Source organism: Leptonotus elevatus, chromosome 14, assembly GCF_054856555.1.
Source record: "Leptonotus elevatus isolate MCC_2025b chromosome 14, RoL_Lele_1.0, whole genome shotgun sequence".
Taxonomy (NCBI): domain Eukaryota; kingdom Metazoa; phylum Chordata; class Actinopteri; order Syngnathiformes; family Syngnathidae; genus Leptonotus; species Leptonotus elevatus.
This window is the reverse complement of record NC_141252.1, coordinates 1197713-1222221: the sequence shown is the minus strand read 5'-3', so window position 1 is coordinate 1222221 and position 24509 is coordinate 1197713. Positions and strand designations below refer to the sequence as shown.

At 41.3% G+C, this 24509-nt stretch overlaps 2 protein-coding genes and 1 long non-coding RNA gene across 7 annotated transcripts in view; 2 read left to right on the top strand and 1 right to left on the bottom strand.

The window, feature by feature from the left end:
- Nucleotides 1-282: 282 nt before the first annotated feature.
- Nucleotides 283-8559, top strand: dcaf5 (ddb1 and cul4 associated factor 5). Its single transcript, XM_086095771.1, has 9 exons — nucleotides 283-671; nucleotides 1395-1538; nucleotides 2190-2226; nucleotides 2303-2442; nucleotides 2529-2658; nucleotides 3364-3577; nucleotides 5481-5547; nucleotides 5623-5744; nucleotides 6632-8559. The coding sequence occupies exons 1-9, from the start codon at nucleotides 464-466 to the stop codon at nucleotides 7757-7759; spliced, it is 2190 nt and encodes a 729-aa protein (XP_085951897.1). The 5' UTR covers nucleotides 283-463; the 3' UTR covers nucleotides 7760-8559.
- Nucleotides 1800-13187, bottom strand: LOC147162453 (uncharacterized). Its single transcript, XR_015097174.1, has 5 exons — nucleotides 13086-13187; nucleotides 10663-10815; nucleotides 6647-7809; nucleotides 5609-5721; nucleotides 1800-2695 (listed from the first exon to the last, which is right to left on the bottom strand). It is a non-coding gene; the product is annotated as an uncharacterized LOC147162453 (long non-coding RNA).
- A 134-nt stretch (nucleotides 13188-13321) lies between these two features.
- The window catches only part of actn1 (actinin, alpha 1), a 35688-nt gene continuing 24500 nt past the window's right edge, over nucleotides 13322-24509 (top strand). For 3 of the 5 annotated variants that reach the window (XM_086095769.1, XM_086095768.1, XM_086095766.1), the window contains exon 1: nucleotides 13324-13746. In XM_086095769.1, the coding sequence (XP_085951895.1) occupies nucleotides 13648-13746 (99 nt within the window). In that variant the 5' untranslated portion in view covers nucleotides 13324-13647. Of the gene's footprint in view, nucleotides 13747-24509 lie in introns of all 5 variants that reach the window. The other 2 variants (XM_086095767.1, XM_086095770.1) reach the window with 2 other exon arrangements.

Here is a 24509-nt window from a genome sequence, read left to right as displayed (position 1 = left end):
AGAGTCTTTAACTAAAATGATTTAATAATAATACATATCTAATGATAATATGTCACTAAAACGACTGAATGATAACTTCAATTATTGAATAATGAGGGGGAAAAAATTCACTAAATGATTTACTAAAAATAAAATGATTTTAATTTTCCCCCCGAAAACGATTAATTCATAATACGTAAAAAAAATAAAATAAGATATAGTGAATAGGCTTATATATAAAGAGAATTTTATAATTATTTCACATCTTCACAGTAGTGTTGATGATGCTTCATCTGACAGGCAGGGGGAGACAGACGTGTGGGTCCTCCACTCCAGCGACCCGAGTAGGAAGCCTTCCGTCGGACTGCCATCCCTCGACAGCCTCCGCCGCAACAATGAGCACCGCGCCGGGCTACGGGCGTCACGGGTCGGCCAGCAGATGAGCAACGAGCACGGAGCCTGCTAGTCACTCAGTACCACCGCCATGAAAGAACTAAAGGGATGCGGTATGCGCTCGTCGGTGGGCTTTCTGTCCCGCCGCGGGTTGACGGGGCAGCCGCTGATGAAGGACGAGTTCCAGCGGCGCAGGATGGCCGGCTGCACCAGCCTGTACAAGAAGGACATGCTGGGACACTTCGGCTGCGTCAACGCCATCGAGTTCTCCAACAACGGTGGCGAGTGGCTGGTGTCCGGTTGGTAACCCACCCCCCGAGCTAACTTTGCTAGCATAGAAAGGAAAGGGGCTGCTTCGTAGTGCTAGATAGCTTAGCACGCTAAGCTAACTAGCTGCGTAGCACGCTCCGCTTTCTCAAGTGTTCTCGTTAGCTTAGCTTTTCTAACATCAAAACATTAGCTTCACGAGCCACGGCGGACGGTGGCCGTTTGTCAGCCCGGCCGGGTGAAGCTCCTGAAGCGGCCCCAGGGTGCTCACGGAGCCGCCCACTTAGCCCGCCATTCTGTCTCCACTAGCATAATATTGTTTTGACGTGACTAAAAATAGTCGTAATGGGCCTCCTGGTAGCATGACAGCCATGCCATCTTTTGTGAATCGTCTAACCCTGTTTCCTGGTTTATGAAGACTGGTCAAAGTAGATGATTCGATTCCAGTATTAAGTACAAGTAGAAAAAGTTCAGTCTGAACTCTGTACCTTATTTACAGAGTAAATAAAAAGTAGTACGTGTACTTGTGTATAAACACTGGTCAAAGTAGAATTGGCTAAAATAAGCAAAATAATATTAATGTTCCAGATTAGACTGAGAATTTGTTAACGCCAGACGCTGATGGTTTTTAGGCAACACATTCACCACAAATAAGTCGACGATATCAAATCATTCTCTTAAACAAGGCCATGAATTGGAAATATCTCACCTGTCTGAATCTTTTGCGTCATGGAGTTGTTGTTTGATGTCCACAGGTGGAGACGACCGCCGGGTGCTCTTGTGGCACATGGAAGAAGCCCTCCACGCTCGCTCCAAGCCACTCAAGCTGAAGGGAGAACATCTGTCCAACATCTTCTGCCTTGCCTTTGACAGCAGCAACACGAAGGTCTTCTCTGGAGGTAATGTGCACCTCAGCAGCCCCTTTTTACACGACCAGGAGAAGGTTTTTCTGCATTTGTTTCCTTGTTACTTCTATATTCACGCTCGACATCGTCATTGAATTATCCGAATTTGTGACAATATATTGCGCCAATACAAATGTGCATTGAGTTTGGAGGTGCAATAATTAATTGATTGACAACTAATCTAATTATCATATTAATAATTATTTTGTTAATCAAGTGATATTTGAAATCTCTTATTTTTAAGAAAGGGAGCTGACCGTCCTTTTCTCCTCCCAAAACCTAACCAGGCTGCATAAAAATCTTCCCATGATAATTTACTGCGCACTCTCTCACGGATCACAAAATACCCTCGCAGTTTTTGTTACATTTTTAAAATGTTTTGGCAAACTCAAAATGAGTTCCTGGTTGTCTTTGAAGCAGAGATATCGATAAAATTCAGCTTCGTGGCGCATTACACAATATTTCAATGCATTTGTACATGTTAGACTTATAGTAGGACTTGAAAGTATATTTGTATTCAAGTTCATTTTGCAAACAATTATCGGCTTACTTATCAATCACTGACATTGGCACTTTCTAAATGATTGGTTTATCGAAAAAAATAACATTATCGTGCATCCCTTGTTTCTGTTTGCTTTGGAACAGGAAATGACGAGCAGGTGATTCTTCACGACGTGGAGCGGTACGTAGCATTAGCATTTTAGCCCAATAGCTCCATCAGGAAAACAAATAATTGTTTATTGTTGTTATTGTTCCAGGCGAGAGACGCTCAACGTGTTCCTGCACATCGACGCCGTGTACAGCCTCTCAGTCAGCCCGGTAAACGACAACGTCTTCGCCAGCTCGTCGGACGACGGCCGCGTCCTCATCTGGGATACCCGAGAGCCCCCGCATGGAGGTATCGCGTGATCTATCTGCTGCGGCCCGCTCAGGGCAGTCGGGCCTGTAACGTGTGTTTTAATATCATTTCTTTCCCGTCTGGAGAACCATTCTGCCTGGCCAATTACCCGTCAGCCTTTCACAGCGTGATGTTCAACCCGGTGGAGCCCCGACTGCTCGCCACCGCCAACTCCAAGGAAGGCGTCGGGTTGTGGGACATCCGCAAGCCGCGCAGGTTAGAACGCCATGCCTGAAAACTCACGCCGTAGCACCTGTGGAAGTTAGAAAAATTCAGCCCTTACATCAGTTACACCCGACAAGAAATTCCGGCAGACATTGCTAAAGGAGCGATGTCGTCCATTTTGGTTTGAATCATTTGGGCACATTCACTCACAAACAGTTGAAACTTGTAAATGTAGGTTTAACTAAGACGAGTTCATCATTATTTGAGTATATAAGCTATGTTAGTAAACTGTACCTCACGAAGTGTCCACCAGGTGGCACTGCCTCTTTATTTCATGCGCGTTTCAGATGACAGTTTTTTTGCTACAAGGTGTGAAATGAGTTATTATCACAGCTATTGTAACACCACAATAATTGTCCAAGACATGTTTAACATTTTTGGAAAACAAGAAAAAAAAACCCCCATCAAATTCTGGGAACGAGAGTGAGATATTTTTTGTCATTTTGCAGTGACTAATGATATTATGTTTGCAATAAAATCTGGTGGATTTACCCTAATTGAGCTCAAGATTAATCTGAAAGATATTCCTTTTCGGGATAAATTTAAAAAAAAAATGTAGTTGGCCCACTGTAGTTCCCGGATTTTCCCTCTAATCTATCCCTATCCACTTCAATTATATTCAAATTCTAAAGAAGGAAAACATATCCTTTACGTCCCCCCATGACGCAGTGTCCCACTAATCTACGTTGTCCTCAGTACGCTGCTGCGCTACGGCGGCAGCATGTCGCTGCAGAGCGCCATGAGCGTGCGCTTCAACAGCACGGGCACGCAGCTGCTGGCGCTGCGCCGCCGCCTGCCGCCCGTCCTCTACGAGCTGCACTCGCGCCTGCCCAGCTACCAGTTCGACAACCAGGGCTACTTCAATTACTGCACCATGAAAAGCTGCTGCTTCGCCGGCGACCGCGATCAGGTGAGTCGGCACGCTTGCTTTGAACTTCAAATTATATGCCAGTAAAAAAAGAAATGGAAATTCGTCTTGAGTTGTAGTTCATATTAGTCCGATCGAAATGTAAAATATATGATTTCAATCAAGTATAAATACAAATTTGACACATTTAGAATGTCATTTTACAAAATGGTTGCTTTTAATTTGATGTCAACAGTAATTTTTGGCAGTTTGCCCCTGAATTAATTTTAATCTCTGCTGGTGGTTTCCAAATATTTTTCCATTTTAAAACTATTTTATTTATATTTAATTTGTTAGGTCCTGCATCTTTTTTTGGTGTGGTGTCTGAACAGTGCAACCCATTAAGGCAGCCAACTAGTTGGGTCTGAATTAATTGACATTCATTTTAAAATTTGCTAATTTTTAAATAGCAAATTTTAAATTTTAAATAGCCCTGCGATTGGCTGGCAACCAGTTCAGGGTGTACCCCGCCTACTGCCCGAAGCCAGCTGGGATAGGCTCCAGCAACCCCCGCGACCCTTGTGAGGACAAGCGGTACAGAAAATGGATAGATGGATGGATAATTCTTAAATAAAATTTTGTTTGGTGCCAAACTTGATTTTTTATTGTACAGCCGTTGGGACTGATTTTATTGCTTTCATTGCTGTTCCCACCCCCTAAATGGCGAAAAGACAAAATGGCTGTTTGGGCTGCAAACTAGTTGAGCCTGAATTAATTGCACCATCTGCTGGTTTTCACCAAATATTTGTCTCCCCCCAAATCAAAAGCAGAAGTCAATTGAGATTTGACAGAACGGTGACATCTTGACTGTGTTGTGTTCAACCAAAGACAAATGTGCCATGAAAAAGAAATGGATCGTTCCCGTTAGTTTTCAATCATCGCGTCGCCCACATGTTTACTGGCGGCGTTCACACAAACCTCGAGTGCTTGCAAACACAGCAGCAACCATTTAAGCCGCCGAATAGGCAGCGAGGGAAGCCCCTCAATGTCAACATTGGAGGACATTTGCCCCACTGTGGCCTCCGTACAAAACGTACATCCACTTAATTATGTTTTAAACATATATATATATATATATATATATATATATATATATATATATATATATATATATATATATATATATGCTTTTTATTGGCATGTCAAGTACACACAGAAGCAACATGTGATGCTCGAACCCAAAATGAACTCCAGTTATTGCAGAACCACACTTGAATAAAATTAATTGAACATATATAAACAAAACAAAATATTTGTAAAATCTAGGGGTCATTACATTTTTTAAAATAGTAATTAATTGTATGACTTCAATAGTTAACTCAAGATTAATTGCAACTTTGTTTTCAATGTAAAAAAAAGTTTCATACTCTTGTCAACTTGAAAGTGGATTTTTTTAAAACTAATTTAAATATGGCTGCATCTTTTAGTCATTGATACAGTAATTTCATAATTCTGCATAAAATTGAGTTAAAAAGATGTACTATATTGATTTGTGTTGAGATCATTTTTCTGCCACTAGATGGCATCATTGCATTTGTAACACATTGGTGACAGCTCAGTGCATTTTTCTTTTCATATTAAGAGCTATCTAATCTTCAACATGAAGTAACTTGTGAAATTCTGCACATTTTTAAAATGATAAAATACTACTTGACCCCAGTCGCCACAAATATATGCATTATTATTACATTTATTATTGCTAAATTTGGACGTGGACATGTCTGCTGCGTTGCAACTGGAATTCCCCCAGTAAATGCTTTCCAAGTAAGGGGCGGTCATTAATCGCACCATTAAAAAAAAAAATGGGGCATCAAAGGAACTTAAAAAAAAAAAGAAGCCTGATTTACATCTGTCTGCACTTAAATATCCTGACACGTCTTCGGTCTTCCCTTGTGTTTGACCTCAGTACATCCTTTCCGGCTCGGATGACTTTAACCTTTACATGTGGAAAATCCCCAAGGATCCTGACACGGGTGAGTTATTTTTTACTGATTTTTTTTGTTTACTTAGGAAAACAAAGTATTTTGCTGCTACCTTTTGCTTTTCAGGAGGTCGTGTGGTGAACGGGGCGTTCATGGTCCTCAAGGGCCACCGCTCCATCGTCAACCAGGTGCGCTTCAACCCGCAGACGTACATGATCTGCTCCTCTGGGGTGGAAAAAGTCATCAAGGTGGGTAAAGATTTTTGTTAACCAGAAAAGGGCTTAAAGGGGAAGTCAACCCCAAACATTTTTTGACAACAATATGCAGCCCTACTAATCTAAGTATGGTATTCTGGTTGATAGTGTGTTAAAGCTACCGAACGTAGAATATTCCATTTTGATTCGCTACTGCCACCTGGTGACGAAAAATGAAACTGCTTCTAACCTGATTCCAGTCTGAAAACTATTGGCCATAGGCTTGCAGGAGTACCCATTGTGAACAGCTAAGGTGTTTATCTACTAATTAGAAGGCATAAATGGTCAAATAAAAAGCTTACTGTAAAGTTATTTTTTTGGGGGGAAAGTTCCATATTGCAGCTTTAATATATAGAATATGAATTAAGAAGCAAAATCCATCTCAGGGGGTCGGCCATTTTGCCTCTTGCTGTTGACTGAAGATGACAATGTTGCTCAGGTAACAACCAATCACAGCTCAGCTACAGAAAACAGGTGAGCTGTGATTGTGTCACCTGTTTTCTGAAGCTGAGCTGTGATTGGTTGTTACCTGAGACCTGAGCAACATTGATGTTATCTTCAGTCGACAGCAGGTGGCAAAATGGCCGCCCCCTGATATTGGATTTTGCTTCATAACTCATATTCCACAAATGTAATATTAATCAAAATGTCATGTGTAGACTAGTGAGGTCACATATAACATATTATCAAGAAATGTTTTAAAGTTGACCACGTAAAAAAAAAAAAAGTGAATTGATTAATTGACAAAATAAGCGACAAATTCATTGATTAACAATATAATCATTTTCTCTACTTAAAAAGTAGTAAGTGTGATTTTTACGCCAGCACCCTGGCACTTGCGGCGCCGTTTTCAAATGCTGGTTGTTGAATGCATGCGTCAGGTGTGGAGTCCTTACCAGCAGCCCGACAGCCTGGGCGACCTGGACGGCTGCGTGGAGGACACGTGCCGCAGCCTGTACACGCACGAGGAGTACATCAACCTGGTGCTCAACAGCGGCAGCGGCCTGTCGCACGATTACGTCAGCCAGTCCATCCAGGAGGACCCGCGCATGATGGCCTTCTTCGACTCACTGGTGCGCCGCGAGTTAGAGGGCTGGAGTTCGGACTCGGACTCGGACCTGAGCGAGGACGCCATCATGCAGCTGCACGCCCGCGGCCGCCGTACCACCCGTGCTACCACGGCTGCGGCGGTAGCAGCGGCGGCGGCGGCAGCGGCGGCGGCAGGTGAAGGTGTGACCGGAGCTGAAGTCGGAGCTGATGACTCTGATAATTCCAGCTCGGGAGGGATAAGACGGATCAGCCGGCCGCCGTCGGGCTTTTCCAACGACGACTCAGATTCGGACAGTGAGTTCTGGCTGGACCCGATGCCGCGCCCTCGCTCGCCGAGCCCGCGCGACTACGCCACCTTGTCCATCCCCTCGTCCAACTCGCCATCGCTGCCCGCCGGCGCCTCCAGTTCCTCGGCCAGCGCCTCCAGCTCCAGCAGCGAGGACGAGGAGCGGCGGAGCGCCGTGCGGCGGCGTAACGTGACGAGGCGGCAACGCATGCGCGTGGCGTCGCGCGCCGGCGAGCGGCCCGACTCCACCGGGCAGGCACTCTTCTCCGCCGTTGACTCTTGTAGCTACCCTTCCATCACCGTCCACGACTTGACGTCCTCGGAGGAGTCGGAGTCGGAACGCGGCGCCGGGAAACGGCGTCTCAGCTTGTCGGATTTGGTGTGCGGCAGCCCGGTGATGTCGCCCCAGACTCAGGAGGACGCGAGCCAGCCAGCGACGGGACGTCACGGCAGGACTGAGGCCATCTCGGACGACGGAGACGGGGAGGCGGGGGGGAACGGGCGCCACCGAGACGCCACCGCTGACAGACAGCCGCAGGGCGAGGCTGACGGCGTTGCGGAGGCAGCGGACACGAGGACGGGAGAAAGGCTAAAAGTCTCCACGCAGAAGCGGACTCATGCGGGATCGGAAGAGGGTGAGTGTGGCTCCTCAGAGAAGAAGCTCAAAACATAGTCGCCGCTTTGGTTTCCAGTCGGCATTTCCTTTGTTCGGAGGTCATGTGACTTAAAAAAAAAAGGCAGGGAGTGATTTAGAACACACACGGTCTTTTTTTGGTATGATTCACTAATCATTTAGCTGTTGTTTTTATTTAACAATATTGCTTTGGGGCCATCTGATAACATGCTAAAATGAGGTGAGGAGCTACATTTAGACAAGTGGTCATTTAATGCCATCTTGTGGCATCTATAGGTAATTGCAGTACAATAAAAAAAAATTGAAGGGGAGCAATCAATAACTCGGATTAGCGAAAATCTGTGAGTAATTGCAGCCCCTCCCCAAAAAGGGTTGTGATTGCCTATAGATGTGACAAAATGGTGGCAAGGCACTACTTTTCTGTAAATGGAACTCCCTGACTTATTTATTTATGTTTCCTGGCCCCAAGATAACGCAAAAATAATGTTTTTTAAATGTTTTATTTATTTATTTTTTTTTATATACTTTGGCCTAAGCGCAAACACAGTTGATAAATAACAAAAAAAAAATAAAAAAGAACTAGGCAGTGATTAGGGATAGGGAATGAGTTAATGATTCTAAGCATTGACATTGTTTTCAGTACCAGAAAGTAAAGTTGTTGATCTGGACATGAACTGACTTGCCATTTTCATTTTCTAAGTGTTTGACGTCAAGCGTCCACTTTTTTTTTGTCTTGAGAGGCGCCGAAAAAAGAATGCGTTTGTGTTTATACCGCTACAAGTCGGACATGTTGTTTTCTGTCAATAAAAAGGCTGCCTTATTCTCCAGCCCAAACTCCTCCTTTGACTCTGTTGTCATTGGATCACAGGAAAATTATCTTTTCCTGCTCTCCTTCCTTTCTTCGAACCTGCTTTTTATTCATGCAACTTTTTTTTTTTGCTTCCTTTTTCCTTCACATGAGTTTTTCTTGTTTCCTTCCTTCCCACCTACCTACTTTCCTTCCTTCCTTTGCTCACACTTCCTTCCTACCTACCTTCTCTTAGAAACAAATGTTATGTCGCCTTTGTTCTTTGCTTAAATAAACTTTCTGCCTTCTTTCGGGAACCTGTCCAATTATGCTTTAAAATCCAATTTCTTTGTCTTGACTGAAATTATTTGTGGTATTTAAATGAAGGCATTTTAGCGCAACCATTAAAACATGGCAATAAAGATGTCATATTTACCAAAAATGAACAATATTTAAAGCATTTCCCCTCCATCCCAGATTCTGAGTTTGCGGTCCCACTACTTTATTGTCATTATTATTGTTAAAGACATTTTAATTACTGGTATGTTGTTCTGCCTTGTGTATATTTTACGTGTAGTTCCAGTTTCCACCACTGGATGACAGCACACTATTATAATTCGCATTGCATTCGAAAGAAGCGTGGAAAACAAGAAGTGTTTCAAGCTCAGCCTAATTTGGGGAATTATCTGCAGGAAATGGACATCCTTGGTTTCAACCTCATGACTCCTCTGGGACGCTCATTTATGCTCGCGCACCCGAGGCGTGTTTACAGTCGGAGCGTGACAATTCAAAAGCTTATATATTTTATTTTTTTATTTTTTCTAGATTTGTCACAGTTGTCTAATATCTGTTACTATTGTTTTTATGTATATATATATATATATATATATATATATATATATAATTATTTTTTTTTTTTTTTAAATGTGTTCAATATTTTACATATTTTTAATAGTTCACCCTCCTACATTTGAAACTTGACTGCACTTGTAAAATTTATATTAGTTGTCTACAGTAGTTTTTGACTGGCATATATCCAGAAAAGGTAAACTGGTTGTACATGCTCGTCGTGGCGGGAAACGCCCTCTCTGCATGGCCTCGTTCACACAACTATGAGGCTTGATTGCATTGGGTGAAACACTCAGTCATAATAGCAATAATAATAATAATAATACATGGCCACCACCCATTGCTGATTTTAGTACAATGCTAGAGCAAAACCTTTTTCCCAATTCCGCTCGTGTTTTCACCCAAATCAACGGTGTATTCATATTGTTTATATTATGATCTAATATTTTTGTGATATATATTTTTTTAAACTAATAATTTTCCACAAAGTTTTGCACTTTGTTTTAATTACTTCCTCACATTTTTGAATTATTTTGTAGATTGTATTTGAATTATTGTAGCTTTTATGGTCTAATATATGAACTCATTCACTGCCATCGACGGCTATAGACGTGAAAAATTAATTTGAACTATTTATATTAGTTTAACATTTTTCCACTTTTGTTAACAAGAGTATGAATACCTAGAATAGTTTTTATTGTATTAGAACAGATATAAAATTTGTGATTAATCGTGAGTTAACTAGTGCAGTCATGTAATTAATTACAATTAAAAATTGTAATCGCCTGACGCACCAAATTTTTAATAATCTTTTCCCCAAAAAAGAAAAAAGATTATTAAAAAAAATTGTTTTTAAATAATTTTTTGCATGACTTCACTAGTTAACTCACGATTAATCACAAATTTTATATCTGTTCTAAATGTAAATAAATATATATTTCTAGGCTTTCATACTCTTGTTAACAAAAATGGGAAAAAATGTTAAACTAATAGAAATAGTTCCAATTAATTTTTTACGTCTATTGCTGTCAATGGCAGTGAGTTAATGTATTTTTTTGTACATTGCTTTGATGACAACACTGATAACCGTGCTCATTACTTAAATATGCGATATGATACTTTCATAGCATTTAATCTCTTCATGGCCAGTCTTCTTTTAGTAGGCACTTGACTCTGCCAGCTCATATATTTACACGAGGACTGTCTGACTGGCTTCGTTTGACCACAAACGCATCACAGTACAAGTCAATGGGATCATCATCCCATACAAGGCCAAGCGTTCCTCTTCCCAACATGACTGGAATACCTTGGGAAGCTGCCAGTGAGCTCAGCACCAGCACCAGCGGCGGTGGCGGTTCTTCACATGACCTGACTTTGCCGTCCATGTCCTTGGAATTCCGTGGATGAGAAAGAAGACGATGTCATCACAGTGTCCAAACCAGATTTGCAGAACTTGATGCTAAAGAGTAGATTGATGTGGTTAAGACACTTTTTTAAATATCAATTTAATACAATGAGACCTCCAAATACTACTAAAGCATTTTCTTATATATATTTTTTAAATGGCAATTATCCTGCCAGGCATTATAGGACAGACAAGCCAGATATACTGCTCCTCAGTGTCCTCATAGCTCATCAGTGCAGCGCTAATATTAGTAGCTCTTTGCAGAGGATAAAGAATGTACGAGAGCTGAACGAAAGATCAATTGCGACCCCCCCCAATTCATTATTGCGATTGTGATTTAATATGCAATTTCCTTTTTTCAAGGTCCTGTTTTCATATAAAAAAATATATATATATGCGTTTTATTGTACAATATTGTCATTCTTATTTTCTCATATTTTAGTAACATTTGTAATTTTTTTCCCATCTTAATCAATATTTACGAGTTTTTCATCCGTTTTTTTTTTGCATCACATTATTTTCTGATACTTTTGTTGCAATATTTTTTTCCTCCAACCTTTTTTTTAATGTGTACTTTTGTCCAGATATTTTGTATTTTCGTCAAGTGTTCATTTATTATTATTATTTTTTTTACATTTTATTTTGTAGTACTGTTATTTTCAAACATTTGTGGATTTTTAAATCCAAAGGTTTGATTGTGTCTTAATATGTATTTTATTTTATTTTTAACGTTTGTGCTTTTAGTGTATTTTTTTTCTTCCACACACACACATTGCGTACGTAACAAAGTGTACGCCTGTCTTGCAACAGGCTATCCGTGACATCACTTTCCCAAACATTCATCTCATCCCCTTTGGAAGTTTATCCATATATGGAAGAGCGCTCCGACTCTGACTACGACTGACTGGGGCTCTCCCCGCCTCACCTCAGTGAGGAAAAGGAGGAGGAGGAGGAAGAAGAAGAAAAGGACGACGACGGGTTACCTTACAAGGCAGAGAAACCTGCACACTGTCTGACTTGACACTGATTCACCTTTGCTTCTCAAGGGTTCTATAGGCTATGTGTGTGTGTGTGTGCTATCAAAAATAACCTAAAAAGACTGAGTGTGAGCGAAACACTAAATTTTCTACATTATTACAACCTTGGTTTGAAACCCTCATTTAAAACCCCAACCTTGACTTAAAACCCTAAAGTCGGCTTGAAAACACTCATTTAAGCTTGACTTCAAAACCTAATTTCAAACCCTCCCCCTGAATGAGACAAAGCAACATTAGTCAGGTGTTTCTGGCGTATGTATAGCTGGTAATGGCTTGAACATTCTTGACAAGCTATTCCCTGACTGGGTGTGTTGACGTCTCATCTTAACAAGTCGGCCCCAAATCTCACACAAGTGTACAAGTGGGGTGAAGTCCGGTAACCATAAACACAGGATATACCTTATGTCAGGTACGGGATGTACTGTGTTAAAAATCTTATACGAGCAGGTGAGCTCGTTTTCATCTACAAAAGCATTATTATATAATAGTCTAATTCTATTTGAAATGAATGAGCAGTAAATGTATTTGTCATTGATGAATTGACTATTGCTAATTGCTAATGCAGCACAGTGTGAGCCGCACCCAATGCTTTAGCAATGCTACGCAATATTTTACGCACAGCTGATATAATAGGATTCGCTAATCATGTATTTGCATTCTTTTGATTGACAATGTCAATCAAAAGAGTGGAAGGTGTAAATCTTGTTTGCTCATTCGGATGTTCCGGTCACCTTGTTTTTAATAAGCATATTGTAATACGCTTGTAGGGCTAGGTTATTATGAAATTAAATTATTATTAATCGCGATTATTTTTGATGGATATTGAAATCCCGATTAATAAACAAATGAGTAGCAAAGCTAAAATAATAATATAGTATATTAAAAAGAAAATACTAGCAATAGATACAAATATTGGCTGTTCCTGCTGTGCATGTGTTGACCTCTTAGGGGCAGTGTGGTGCCATGCATGCATGAAGTACACACATGAGAAGAAGAAGGTTTTGATTGAGCTTTAAATCGTTTTTCACAGATTACGAAGAATATATGCCTTTGGGTATTATCATGTAATATTGAGTATTATTTCTATTAGCCTGTCAAAAAGATTTTACAGTGCCATTTGAGACCCTAAACTAGACTTGGAACTCACATTGTAAATTTCTATATCTAGCTTGAAACCGTGCTTTAGCACGTGTACCAAATGAAGTGACCTGTGTGAGTATTTCGCCATCATTTAATTTCCGATCTCTCGTTTAATAAACTAACATCTTTCACCGTATTTCAGCTCACCAGGCAGCAAAGTTGCCGTGGGTGTCCTGTTACAAATCCGTCTCACCTTCTGCTACATTTAAATCACACTTGTTTTAGGCTAATTAGCCTCAAGTCGCCCGTCAATCACACTTGGAAGTCAAGCATGGGCGGGAAATCTGTCGCAAGCCTGATGGATGACAGCCGAGTCGACCAATCAGAGTCAAGCAAGGGCGGGCTTTCATCCCCGTGGCGTCCAATCAGCTTTCCTTTGCTTTTGGCCATCGATGTAATTCGTCTGTTGCAAAGTTTTTTTTTTCCCTGCCTCTCTCTTTTTTCTGTGCCGACCTGCCTCCCTCCGAACGAAGCCTCCCTCGGGGGAACCACAGCGCGGAGGAACAAGAGTTTAGCAGGGAGAGAGAGAAAGAGCGAGGGGGAAGCCGGAGGCGGACCGTCAAATCTTTCCCCCTAACACACACACTCGCCGTCTTGAGGAGGAGGAGGAGAAGAAGCAGCGGGCTGAGGAGAGGCAGCCGGCGGACGCACACAAGGGAAGAGAAGCCGAGACAGACGGAAGCTGTTTGGCGCTCGCTCACCTCACGTTATGGATTCTTACGACGAAGAGCAGATCTACATGCAGCAGGAGGACGACTGGGACCGGGACATGCTCCTGGACCCCGCCTGGGAGAAGCAGCAGCGAAAGGTGAGGAGCTCCCGGTCCCTCATTTCCGGGTTTACAGAGGCATCCCCGACAAACTCTTCTTCGTTTTCTTATCTTCTTTTTAAGTCCCACTTCTTCATTTTCTTCTTCTGCGTCACCCAGACTTGAAACATTAATTTGATACCCTGACTTGAAACTCTTAATTTGAAACCCCAACCCTGTCTTGAAACCCCGTTTTGACACCTTAATGCTGTTTTGAAAACCCAACCCTTGTTTGAATCCTCAAATCTGGCTTGAAACCCTCATTTGAAACCCCAACCATGGCTTGAACCCCCAAACTCTGACTTGAAACCCTAACCATGATTTGAAACCCCAAACGTGTTTCCAAACCCTACTTTGAAACCCTAACTTTGGCTTCAAACAATTAATTTCAAACCCTAAACCGGACTTGGAACCTCAACCTTGGCTTCAAGTCTTGGTTTGAATACCTAACCTCCTCTCTCGGGCTCCTATTTTTAAAGCCTTACTTTGTCTTGAAACCCAATCCCAGGCTCATAACCCTAAATTAAATCCCTAACCCTTGCTATCAACATCAACCGTAATTTGAAACCCTTCTTTCATTAACCAAACTATGCTTGAAACTAGGTATTAAAATAAATAAATGTTAATATTCTTCTTCTGTTTTAATTATTCCTAGTAAGTCACATTGTCCCATCACTGGTGAGCTATTTTTAGAACAGACCCCCTTGGCTACTCATGTTGTCCTTGGGGCCAACTAGTAACCCCTGACACCATTCAATTTTCTTCGGACAATGCACATAATAATCAACTGAGCAAAAAGGCTTGCTGCCTCCCCGCAAAGAAAAAAAAAGTTAATTGGCGGCAATTAACTTTAAAGAGGCAGCCAATCATGTTGTGCTCTGAGAGAGGTCATTCCAAGTGTTAGCTGCTATTAAAACCTTGACTTTTTAAAGCCCATTTCTACTTAAAACACTAACTTGAAATGCCACTTTTAAATTGTAACCCTTGTAATAAACCCTGAATCAGGTTTCAAATCCTAATTTGAAACCCTCATGCTATCTTGAACCCTTAATTTCAAACCCTAACCTGAAACCAAAAACCTTCGTCGAAGCTCTGACTCTCATCTGTTGTTGTAATTTTGAAGTCTTGTGTACGCCTGCTGTCAGTTACGTTCTGTGTCTATGGATTACAACAGTGATTCGTAGCCGTGTGAGACGATTTCCTGAAAATGGCAGTCAGTCAAAATGCGGAGTCTGGTTCGAATGGCCACTTCAACCTGAATACAGCGTACCAAAAATTTAGAAAAGTGGATGAGTTTTTTTGTATTAGAGAAATGTGCTTTTGGGACAATGTTTTTGTGCAATGTTGCCTGAAAATCTGTTTTAAAAAAACACCACCACCAAATAAAAAAAAATAATAATCATAATAATAATACATTGTGGTCATATAGGCCGAAATACAGAGGGGTTCTTCAAGTTAACACATTAAAATACCCGTCATTTGCTCTAAAAACTATACTGCAAATGAAACATTATTTATCAGACGAGCAATCATGTACTTAAATCTTTTTAAGGGTTTTTATTTTTGAAAATCCGACAAATATGTCAGCCATTTGTCATATTGTCACTCAAAGTGCGATACGTGAGCTCCTTCTAGTGGTACGTTGAATGTCTTTACGTTTACAGCCAATCTTTAACAACTGTTTAAGGACGTCATTGTTGGTACCGTTTTTATTTAAAGTTGATTGAGCGGTATGCTTTAATTGAATCATTTGAGTCGTTAAAAAAGTTTAAGTAATGGTGTGTGCATAATGTTCCAGTGGATTACAAGATGTGTTGGGTGCTGAGACAAGGACTCTAAAAGGGGGGGTTCAAGTGTTACACTGGTGCACCTTTTCCATGCAACAGATGTCAGCCATGTGCTTGGCTTCATTAAGTGAACAATTGCACCCCCCATGCCCCCCCCCCTCCTTCCAAAAAGCTTGTCATCCACTGCATGATGAGACATGGATTAGCAAAAGCACCCCTTCTATCCTTGATTTAATTTGCAGGAGGGGGGTGATGGGATTATACTTGACTGTGACTTTACTCCCCTCGAACCGCCCTTCTCAACCCACCATGCTGCACACACTACCTTTTACCCTCTCCTCCCACTTTATTTAAAAAAAAAAAAAAAAAAAACAGTGAAGAAAAAGCCATGTGGAATCCGAGCAAGCGCTGCGGTTTGGGCCGGGCTTGCGTTGGGAGCGAGCGTGCCCAAAAATGGTAATAATCTCGCCCCTCTCGCCGCTTGCTGCTGCGGCTGCTGCTGTTGGAAAAAGTTTTTCAAACACCCCCCCCCAACCCCACCCCCTTACATCCAGTTTCTTCTTGCTTCTGGTTTCCTGCGTGATGTCATCCACTGCTGCTACCGGGGAGAAGTGCAGCAGCGGCACCGAGACATCCTCAGGTGTCTCCTCTATGAAACCCCAATCCCGGTTTGAAACGCTAATTTTGAAAACCGAAACCTTTGCTTCAAACCCTAATCCTGGCATGAAACCCGAATTTGAAACCTTAGACTTGGTTTGAAACACTAACCATAGCTTTTTTTTTTTTTAAACCTAGCTTGAAACGCTAACCTTGATTTGGAACACTGACCATATTTTGATACCCTAATCCCGCCTCCAACCTCCGTCTATATTTTTCTTGCTCCTGGTTGCATGCATGATGTCATCAACTCGTGCTACTAGGGAGAAGCACGGCGATATAGCTCAGCAACGTTGTCAGGTGTGAAGTGCAGTCTGGACACTGTCAGGAAAAGTACTTTTGAAAAAAAGCAGCCGACCCACATAGTTGTAACCTCATAAATGTTTCATTCATGTTCCTGACCTCGCAGGCTATTACTTACAGCCTCCTGGCAGCTGTGCACCTTCTCAGAGGTCCGTGGTTGCGAGGTTTGGAGTAGGGGTGGGGGGGGGGGGGCGTGGAGGCGGAACGGCAACTTCATTAATACCTCAGCTCATGAGTTCTCGGGACGATTTATTCGTTTTTCTAAGCTGCTGTAAATTGGAGGAAAAAAATGGCGGGTTTAAGCGCTGACTTGCGAGCGCAAACTTGAGATGCAAGTCGTGTCTTAAGAGGCCTCGAGGTGCTTAATGCCACTCCCGGTTGAAGTTTACTGTCAAACTAAACATTAAACAAATTATTACACGGGTGTGTATTTAAAACGATAAAGAAAGGCTGCGCTAGCTTAATGTTAGCCAATGACATGCTAACGATTAGCATCAATTGCATTGATGGTGGCATTTTGAGCAAAAAAGTCCATCTTAATTAATGAGTCGCCGAAAATAGAGAAAACGTGAATACAGAAAAATGAAGAAGAAAATGAGCAAGGCACAGCAAAAGGAGCAGCACAATGAATTGGATTGCAGCATAAAATCACGATGCACCAAAAGTTTTATTATTGTAGATTATATTTCATTGTTATTACATTAATATTTTTTTTTATAAAGTACAGTATTATAGAGTACCATTTTTACATAACAAAAATGTCACGTTTTTTGGGCGAGAGGCCGGAATGGATTAATGGCAATTCATTAATTTTACTGCAAATGGACGATTTGAGATACAGCACCGATGTTTTGAGTTACCAGCATGGTCACTGAATGAATTGAACTTGCACAGTATCTCAAGGTACAACTGCGCATTGGTTTGTTTTCGCTGTGAATAAGCACTCGGTAAAACTCCCGAGAAAGTTTGTCAGTTTGTTTGTCGATATCTTGCTGAGGCGGTCTTTTGGCAAATAATTGAACTTAAATAAAATTGTCATTGCTTTCACTGAGATGGCAGTTCAAATTCAAAACAAGTACAGTACTGTGTTTTGAGCTTTTCCCGCCTCCAAATACCCAAGATATCCGTAGGAAAACATCACCTTGAGACGTGAGAGTGAAGCAAAACATGTAAAGTTGTAAGGTGGAGGGGGGGGGGGGTGGCTTGCTGGAACATGAACTGTTACTACAAGTGGCCTGTTATACCTTGATCACTTCTACGTTGCTTCATAAACTCAGGGGAGTTGTCCACAAACGCACAGAGGATATTTATCAAGTTAAACCACTTGGCTTCCTTTTTATAAAGTAGGCTTTCAAATCAAGTTGAGCTGTTGTAAACTGTTTCAATGCAAAGTGTTTTGTCAGTGTTTGTGTCCTGGAGGCTTCACAAAACATGGCAATTCCATCTCATTAACTCATTCACTGCCATTGACGACTATAGACGTCCAAAATTCATGTGAACTATGAAAACCTAGATTTTTTTAATTGTACATTTATAACAGATATAAAATTATCATGCCATTATTTAAAAAAATTTTTTTTTTAAATTAGGCCCGTCAGGCGATTCAAATTTGTAATTGTAGTTAATCACATGACTTCACCAGTTAACTAACAATTAATCACAAATTTTATTTCTGTTCTAAATTGACAATAAAAACAATTTTAGGTTTTCATACTCTTGTTAGCAAAAGTGGATTTTTTTTAAACTAATAGAAATAGTTTAAAATAATTTTTGACGTCTATAGCCGTCAATGGCAGGGAATGAGTTAATAATGTCAAGTTGGTGGGGAATTAGGACGTAACCTATTCCTTATAAAATACTGTAATATAGATTTTTAAAGTAAAAAATAAATAAATAACAAGGCCTATATTATTTACTGATAATCTAAGCAAAATTACGATATCTGCCAATAGAATAGAAAAATTTGACTGGGCAAGATTTCCTAAAACAAATTAACACAGCTAACCTAAATAAAACACAAACCCATGTCTTAATATACAGTACTAGTGTAGTTCTACTACGTACACCTATAGAATTTCAGCATTTCTTATTTTAAGCAGAACCTAATCATAGCCAGGAATTACATAAATAAATAAATACCAAGTTATTTTACAAAATATTTTTAAGTAAGTGAAATATTTTTTACACAAAAAGTATAGATAAGAAAAAATAGTATTTTGATTTAATTTGCGGTATTTCATTCTTGTTAGTTTAGCTTTCACAGTGTAGCGCTCGCATCCTCTGCTTTGTTAGCCGTCGCGCTTCTTTGTCAAGCAGCAAGGCTGCGCAAGGTGCATCATGGGAATGCAGGAATGTGATGACGGCGAGCGTTTCGCGGACCAGCTTCTTTTTTTTTTTTTTAACCAGCAGCGAAACATGACAAGAGTCACTTGTATGCTTGCTGTAGCTAAAGTAAAAAGTACAGTTTTTTAGCCGTCTGAATATGTGGTTCTAAATCCCATAAAGGCCTGTTTTCCCGTTATTTACGTTATCGTACAAGATACCAAAAAAAAAAGATCTGAATCAAAACAGGCAGTGTGAAGTTTTTATTTTTATGTGTGAAATGGACCATAGCAACGCTAGAAATTTTCTGAACACAAGCTTCGGTTTTGCTTCCTTGTTGTCATTCATTAGCATCCGGAGCTGTTCTTCCCGTCCACCCCAACAAATTGGATTTAGGCAAGACACTGCAGTGGAAACCCGCTATACACGGGGAAAAAGGACCAAGACAGCCTGCAAAGAGTGAAAATGCGTGTATAATTAGTTGCCCATTGAAATGTACTCAGGGGGGCTATTTTAATTTTTTTTAACCATAGAAAAAAGAAACATTGATTAAACATTCAACATTTTTCCAAGAAAAACTAAGCTTATAATCAAAAATAATAATAATAATCAAATAAAAAAAAAAATTGAAAAAAATCTACAAATATGCAAATCCTTGCGTTCTGAAGCAGACGTATGAAAAGAGAAGTTTGTAAAAAAGAAAAAAGAAAAATCAAATTCGTACGTTGCATTCCGAGCTTTACGCAACCCTGTAACCGTCGTGCAAGAAAACAAGTCACGGCATGGCCTGTTAGTCCCCGAGGCAGAATAGAGAAATATGGCGACACTTAAATGGGAGCGACATGATGCAACAAATGCCAGAGTGAGCAAATCGGTGCGTGGATGTTATCTCTGTGCTGTCTTGCATGGTGAGCATGGGAATGTGGGTGTGGCGTGAAAGAGTTTTGGGGAGGTAAAAAAAAAAAAAAAGGTGGGGGATTGCGGCCTTAGAAGGACAAACCTGGACCAGAACTATCAAACCTGCAAAGCGCCTTGGGGGGGTTTGTGTAAGTGACACAGTTGTTAGCGAGCCAAGGTGTGTGCGCGATTGTTTGTGGAACACAATTAGATGGAAATATGCAAGAGTGGCAACCTGACTGACTGCCTGATGTGTCCCGGAAACACCTGGCTGTGCAAAGACATGACGATTCCAAGATGCTCGCAGCTCACGTTGGGACATGCATGGGAATCTAAACGTTGAAAAAAAAAAAACACTCTTCTAAGTGTATTGTCCTGACCTGCGCAAGGATAATGTTTCAACTGATTTAGTGTATTTTGATGTAATGGCTGCTTTATTTCTTTACTGGGACTTTAAATGTCCACAGAAACAAGGTTATATGAACTAGTTCTGGGTGTAGCCTTAGGTGACCAGTCCCTGCCTATCTAATAAAATCAACTGGAATAGGCGCCAGCTCATCCACAACCACCCCCCCCCCCCATGGGGGTCTTATAGAAGATAAATGGATGGAAGCTTTGCATTTTGTTCCATTATTTAACCAAATGTGAACCAAGCCTTAAAAACCAGGATATGCACCAAACCACCCATTTTCGAAAGACCGTTACATTCCCAGTTGCAGGGGATTTGCATAACAAGATTCCTGGTTCTCGGGTGTTGTGCTGCTCTTTCCATCCCTGACACAGTGTCAGGGTTGGAAGAATTCAGGAATTTAGTGTGGAGCAAGTAAATTACTCTCCTCCAGAAGAGCCTGAATACAAATTCTCTCTGGCTCCAAATTTATCCCGGCCCAGTGCGCACGTCATTAAAAGGTCATTAAAACAAGTTGGGTGCTTTGAATCTTAATAGCTTTGGTGACTCCCCTTCTGCCCTTTTGTTTGCACACAGAGAATGTAACCAATTCTTAAAATATGAGAGAGCAGTGAAGAACCATACGCAACGATATCTCCAACAACAATCCAGAAAATGCACATAGGAGGAAACTAGTAGAAGGAACAGAACAAGCTCGGCAGCTTTAGGTTGACCGGGAGTCCGTGATTGTAAATACTGAATGGGTGTAACTATGGCTGTGAATTGCGTAGTACCTGGCGATTCCATCCGTATCACGATTCATAGGTCACGATTCCATCCGATGCCGATTAATCCCGATACAAATCTATAAATTGATTATTGCGATTTTTTTTAATTTTTAATTTTTTAACTCAAATTTAGAAAATAATAATCAGTAAACTTGTACATGTACACTGTAAGATTGTATGAAAATGTATTTATTTATCTGAAACTTCAGGCTTATAACTGAGCTACTGTATTTAACAAACAGGTTGCAGTCTGTTTCATGTTTGAACAGCAGTGGAATAAAATATTAAGGCTTAATGTTCCATTAATAGAACATTCTTCCATGCTTAAAGTGTGACCCCTAACCCTAAGTAAGACGTTTTGTTGAATATTTCCATCTCATAATTATTTTTTTAAATCGATCCGGCCGCATGTAGAATCGATTCGAGAATTGTGTACTGTAAGATCGCGATATATTGCCGAATCGACTTTTTTTAACACCCCATTCACGATGTGTTAAGCAAAATTCTTAATCCACCCCACACCATAGGGAAATAATCGTTCCTAATCTTTTAGAGATTTCCGATAATCGGGCTTTTGCTGACTTCATATTCGACCTGATTGTTGGTATACGTGTAGCCTGCTTGATTGGCTCTTGTTCCATTTCAAGTTACATAATAATGGAGTCCGGGGGCTTAGGCCAAATCTACGTTGACCGAACATGAAGATTTGCGATGGAAAATATTGAAGAGGTTTAACATGAAAGATTGTCGTTTTCCTAGCATATCTGGGGACGGGGGACAAAATCCCTCAAATGAGCAATTGTTGGTATGTGCTTACTCTGCTTAATTAATAATGCGTCAGATTTATATAGCGCTTTTCTAGACACTCAAAGACGCGCTCACACATTCTGGTGGCAAAAAAATTGAGACAAGCTGGCTGACGGAAGCGTGGCTGCCAGTGTGCGCCTACGGCCCCTCCGACCACCACTAAACATTCGTGTAGCACTGAAGGCAATGTGTGTGAAGTGCCCAAGGACACGACGACACATGATTTTGGGCAGAGCTAGAGATCGAACAGCCGACCTTCTGGCTACTGGACGACTGTCTCTGCACCCAGAACCACGGCCCCGAGTACGTAAATGTTGACTAGTGGGTAGCAACTTAGCATTTATAATGATCTTCCCTGAACGTATTCTGAGCAGATCGGGGAGTAAAAATCCCTCGACACGTCCCACACCGCAGAATAATTGAGACTGGATAATCGAGGCTTTGTTGACTTTGATCGCAAGGACTGGAAAATTCTCAAATTTGGTCCAATTGTCAGTATGAGTGTGGACGACAGGCAGTTTTGGTGCGTTCGTTTTCTGTGGAGCAGCAAGTGTCTGGGAGCAGCGTGTACTTAGGAGTCACGTGTGTTCCACAGCAAAGTGTGCGTTACACTCAGCATGTTTCCAAGGAATCCCCCCCCCCCCCCCCACACACACACGCAGGAAAGCTGTAGTCATGGGCCTTCCCTCGGCTCATGCGGTAGCAGCTGCGGTGCGTGTTGTAAACAGATAAGCAGGTAAAAAAAAAAAAAAAAAAAAGGCATGGAAGCCGAGCCCGACACACCTTTTGCATTCAGTAGCAGTTATGCGAGAGCGTGTGCGTGGTATGGGCGGAGCTTCGAGGAAGAGCAGGCAGCGACAGAGCAGTTTTTCAGGCCCCTTCTTTTGTTCACCTGTCAACGCACCGTCAATTATTGATCTTAGAAGCTATCCCTTGACTGTCCAGACGCTATTTAGCTCAGTTAATTGGTCGCTTGTTGTGTTGCTGCAAAGCTGCTGACACAAAATTTCTGCTGACGCTGCAGTTATCTGCGGAAATAGGCAGAACTACTAAAAACAAGTAATGTCGGTGTCCAAAAGTTAAACTCTTAATTGAGTTTGCAACTCCATAAGGCAAAGCTAGCATTAGCATTCTAAATAAGCCAACATTGTCTATGCTTAGCCACAACTGCTACATTTGTGGCATTACTTATTTGTAAAAGAGTGTTTTTATAACACTAAATGTATTGGTTTGAAGTTTTATTTTTGGAGGGGGAATGTGCACTCAATGAAGTGGCGATAAACGTTGCCGTCAAGCTGAAATCTTATCCCTAATTGTCATCTACTGGGGGATGATCATTTAAAATCATTTTTTCTAGAAATAGTGGCTGAAGCCCAAGCTAACAGGTTGGCGCAAGACTGCGGGCGGGGTTGTGCCGATGACCTGCTATGAGTGTGCAACTGTGTGTGCATGCGACATGACAGATGACTGACAGCTTCCTTGTTCACGCCTTTAGTCGCTGATAGAATATTCTTCCTCGTCTCCTTCTATTTTATATACAAGCGTATTCTAAAAGTATTTGATGGCCCAGCTTTTCTGTTCATAATGTTTATTATGTCTCAAATGTTTTTGCACTCTCCAAATCACCGTGTGTGTTTTTGTGTGTGTGTGTGTGTGTGTGTGTGTGTGTGTGTGTGTGTGTGTGTGTGTGTGTGTGTGTGTGTGTGTGTGTGTGTGTGTGTGTGTGTGTGTGTGTGTGTGTGTGTGTGTGTGTGTTTATTGTTCAAATCTATATAATGACAAAGCAAACGTGTTCTAACTTTTGTTTTTATCTGGGGAATAAAAGACAAAAATGCGTTTTTCTTCATGTTTTGGTCAAGCAAAAAAACTCAAAAGTAATAAATTCAGTTCTTCATCCTGCAGTAACTTATTTCCCCCCCCGCCCCATTGCTGTTAAAGATGATTCTATTCCTGGTTGTAATAAAGGCAGTGTCACCCTCCCCAAAGGCTCAAACGTAATGTCCCTGCATAAGGACACATCATCTCAGAAGACTAAACTACAAGGACAGGACAAGCATTATTAAAACACAATCGAGTTTTATCTGCATCAGCTTCCTCATCCATTTCCTTCCACTTTGTGTCTCTTGAAAAAAAAGTGCAAGTGAGTGAACCAGCGAGTGAACCAGCGAGCGACTGAGTGGGCGTCGGCCGGTGCGCGAGGGAAAGTTATTTGCTGACATTTCGCCCGAGCGTGTCGAAATTGCCCCTGCAGCCTTATCGGGAATAGCGACGCGTCAGCTCTGTTTGCTCTCTGAGTAAACACACCACTGCCAGGTCGCATTCATGCTACAGACTGTACAGGCAATGTTTTAAGTCACATTTTCATACTACATAATAACTGTCAAATGTGTAGGTGGGAAGGAAAAAAAAACAAAAAAAACGTAACCAATATACAATATCGTAAAACTATCCATCCATTCCTTTCCTATATTGCTTGTCCCCATTACGGTCACGGGTGATTAATAAGAACATATCCCAACAGACTTTGAAGCGAGAGGCAGGGTCCTCAGCCAGTCACACGGCTCATATAAAGTGGCATTCACATGTTTGAACCCAGACTCAGATCCCACAGAGAATGCATTTTGCACCTGCAAGTGTACCTCTGGTCGCTGTCATGCTAGCCCTTAGCCATTTTGCTATTTACTGTACGTCAGCATCTCAGTTCATTTATTTGCGTGCTTTAATCCTACGCAGCCAGGCGCTTATTATTCAATTTCCTGTTTTATGGTTCCCATCACAATGTTTACTGGTAACACTTTTGCGGCAGCATCGCCC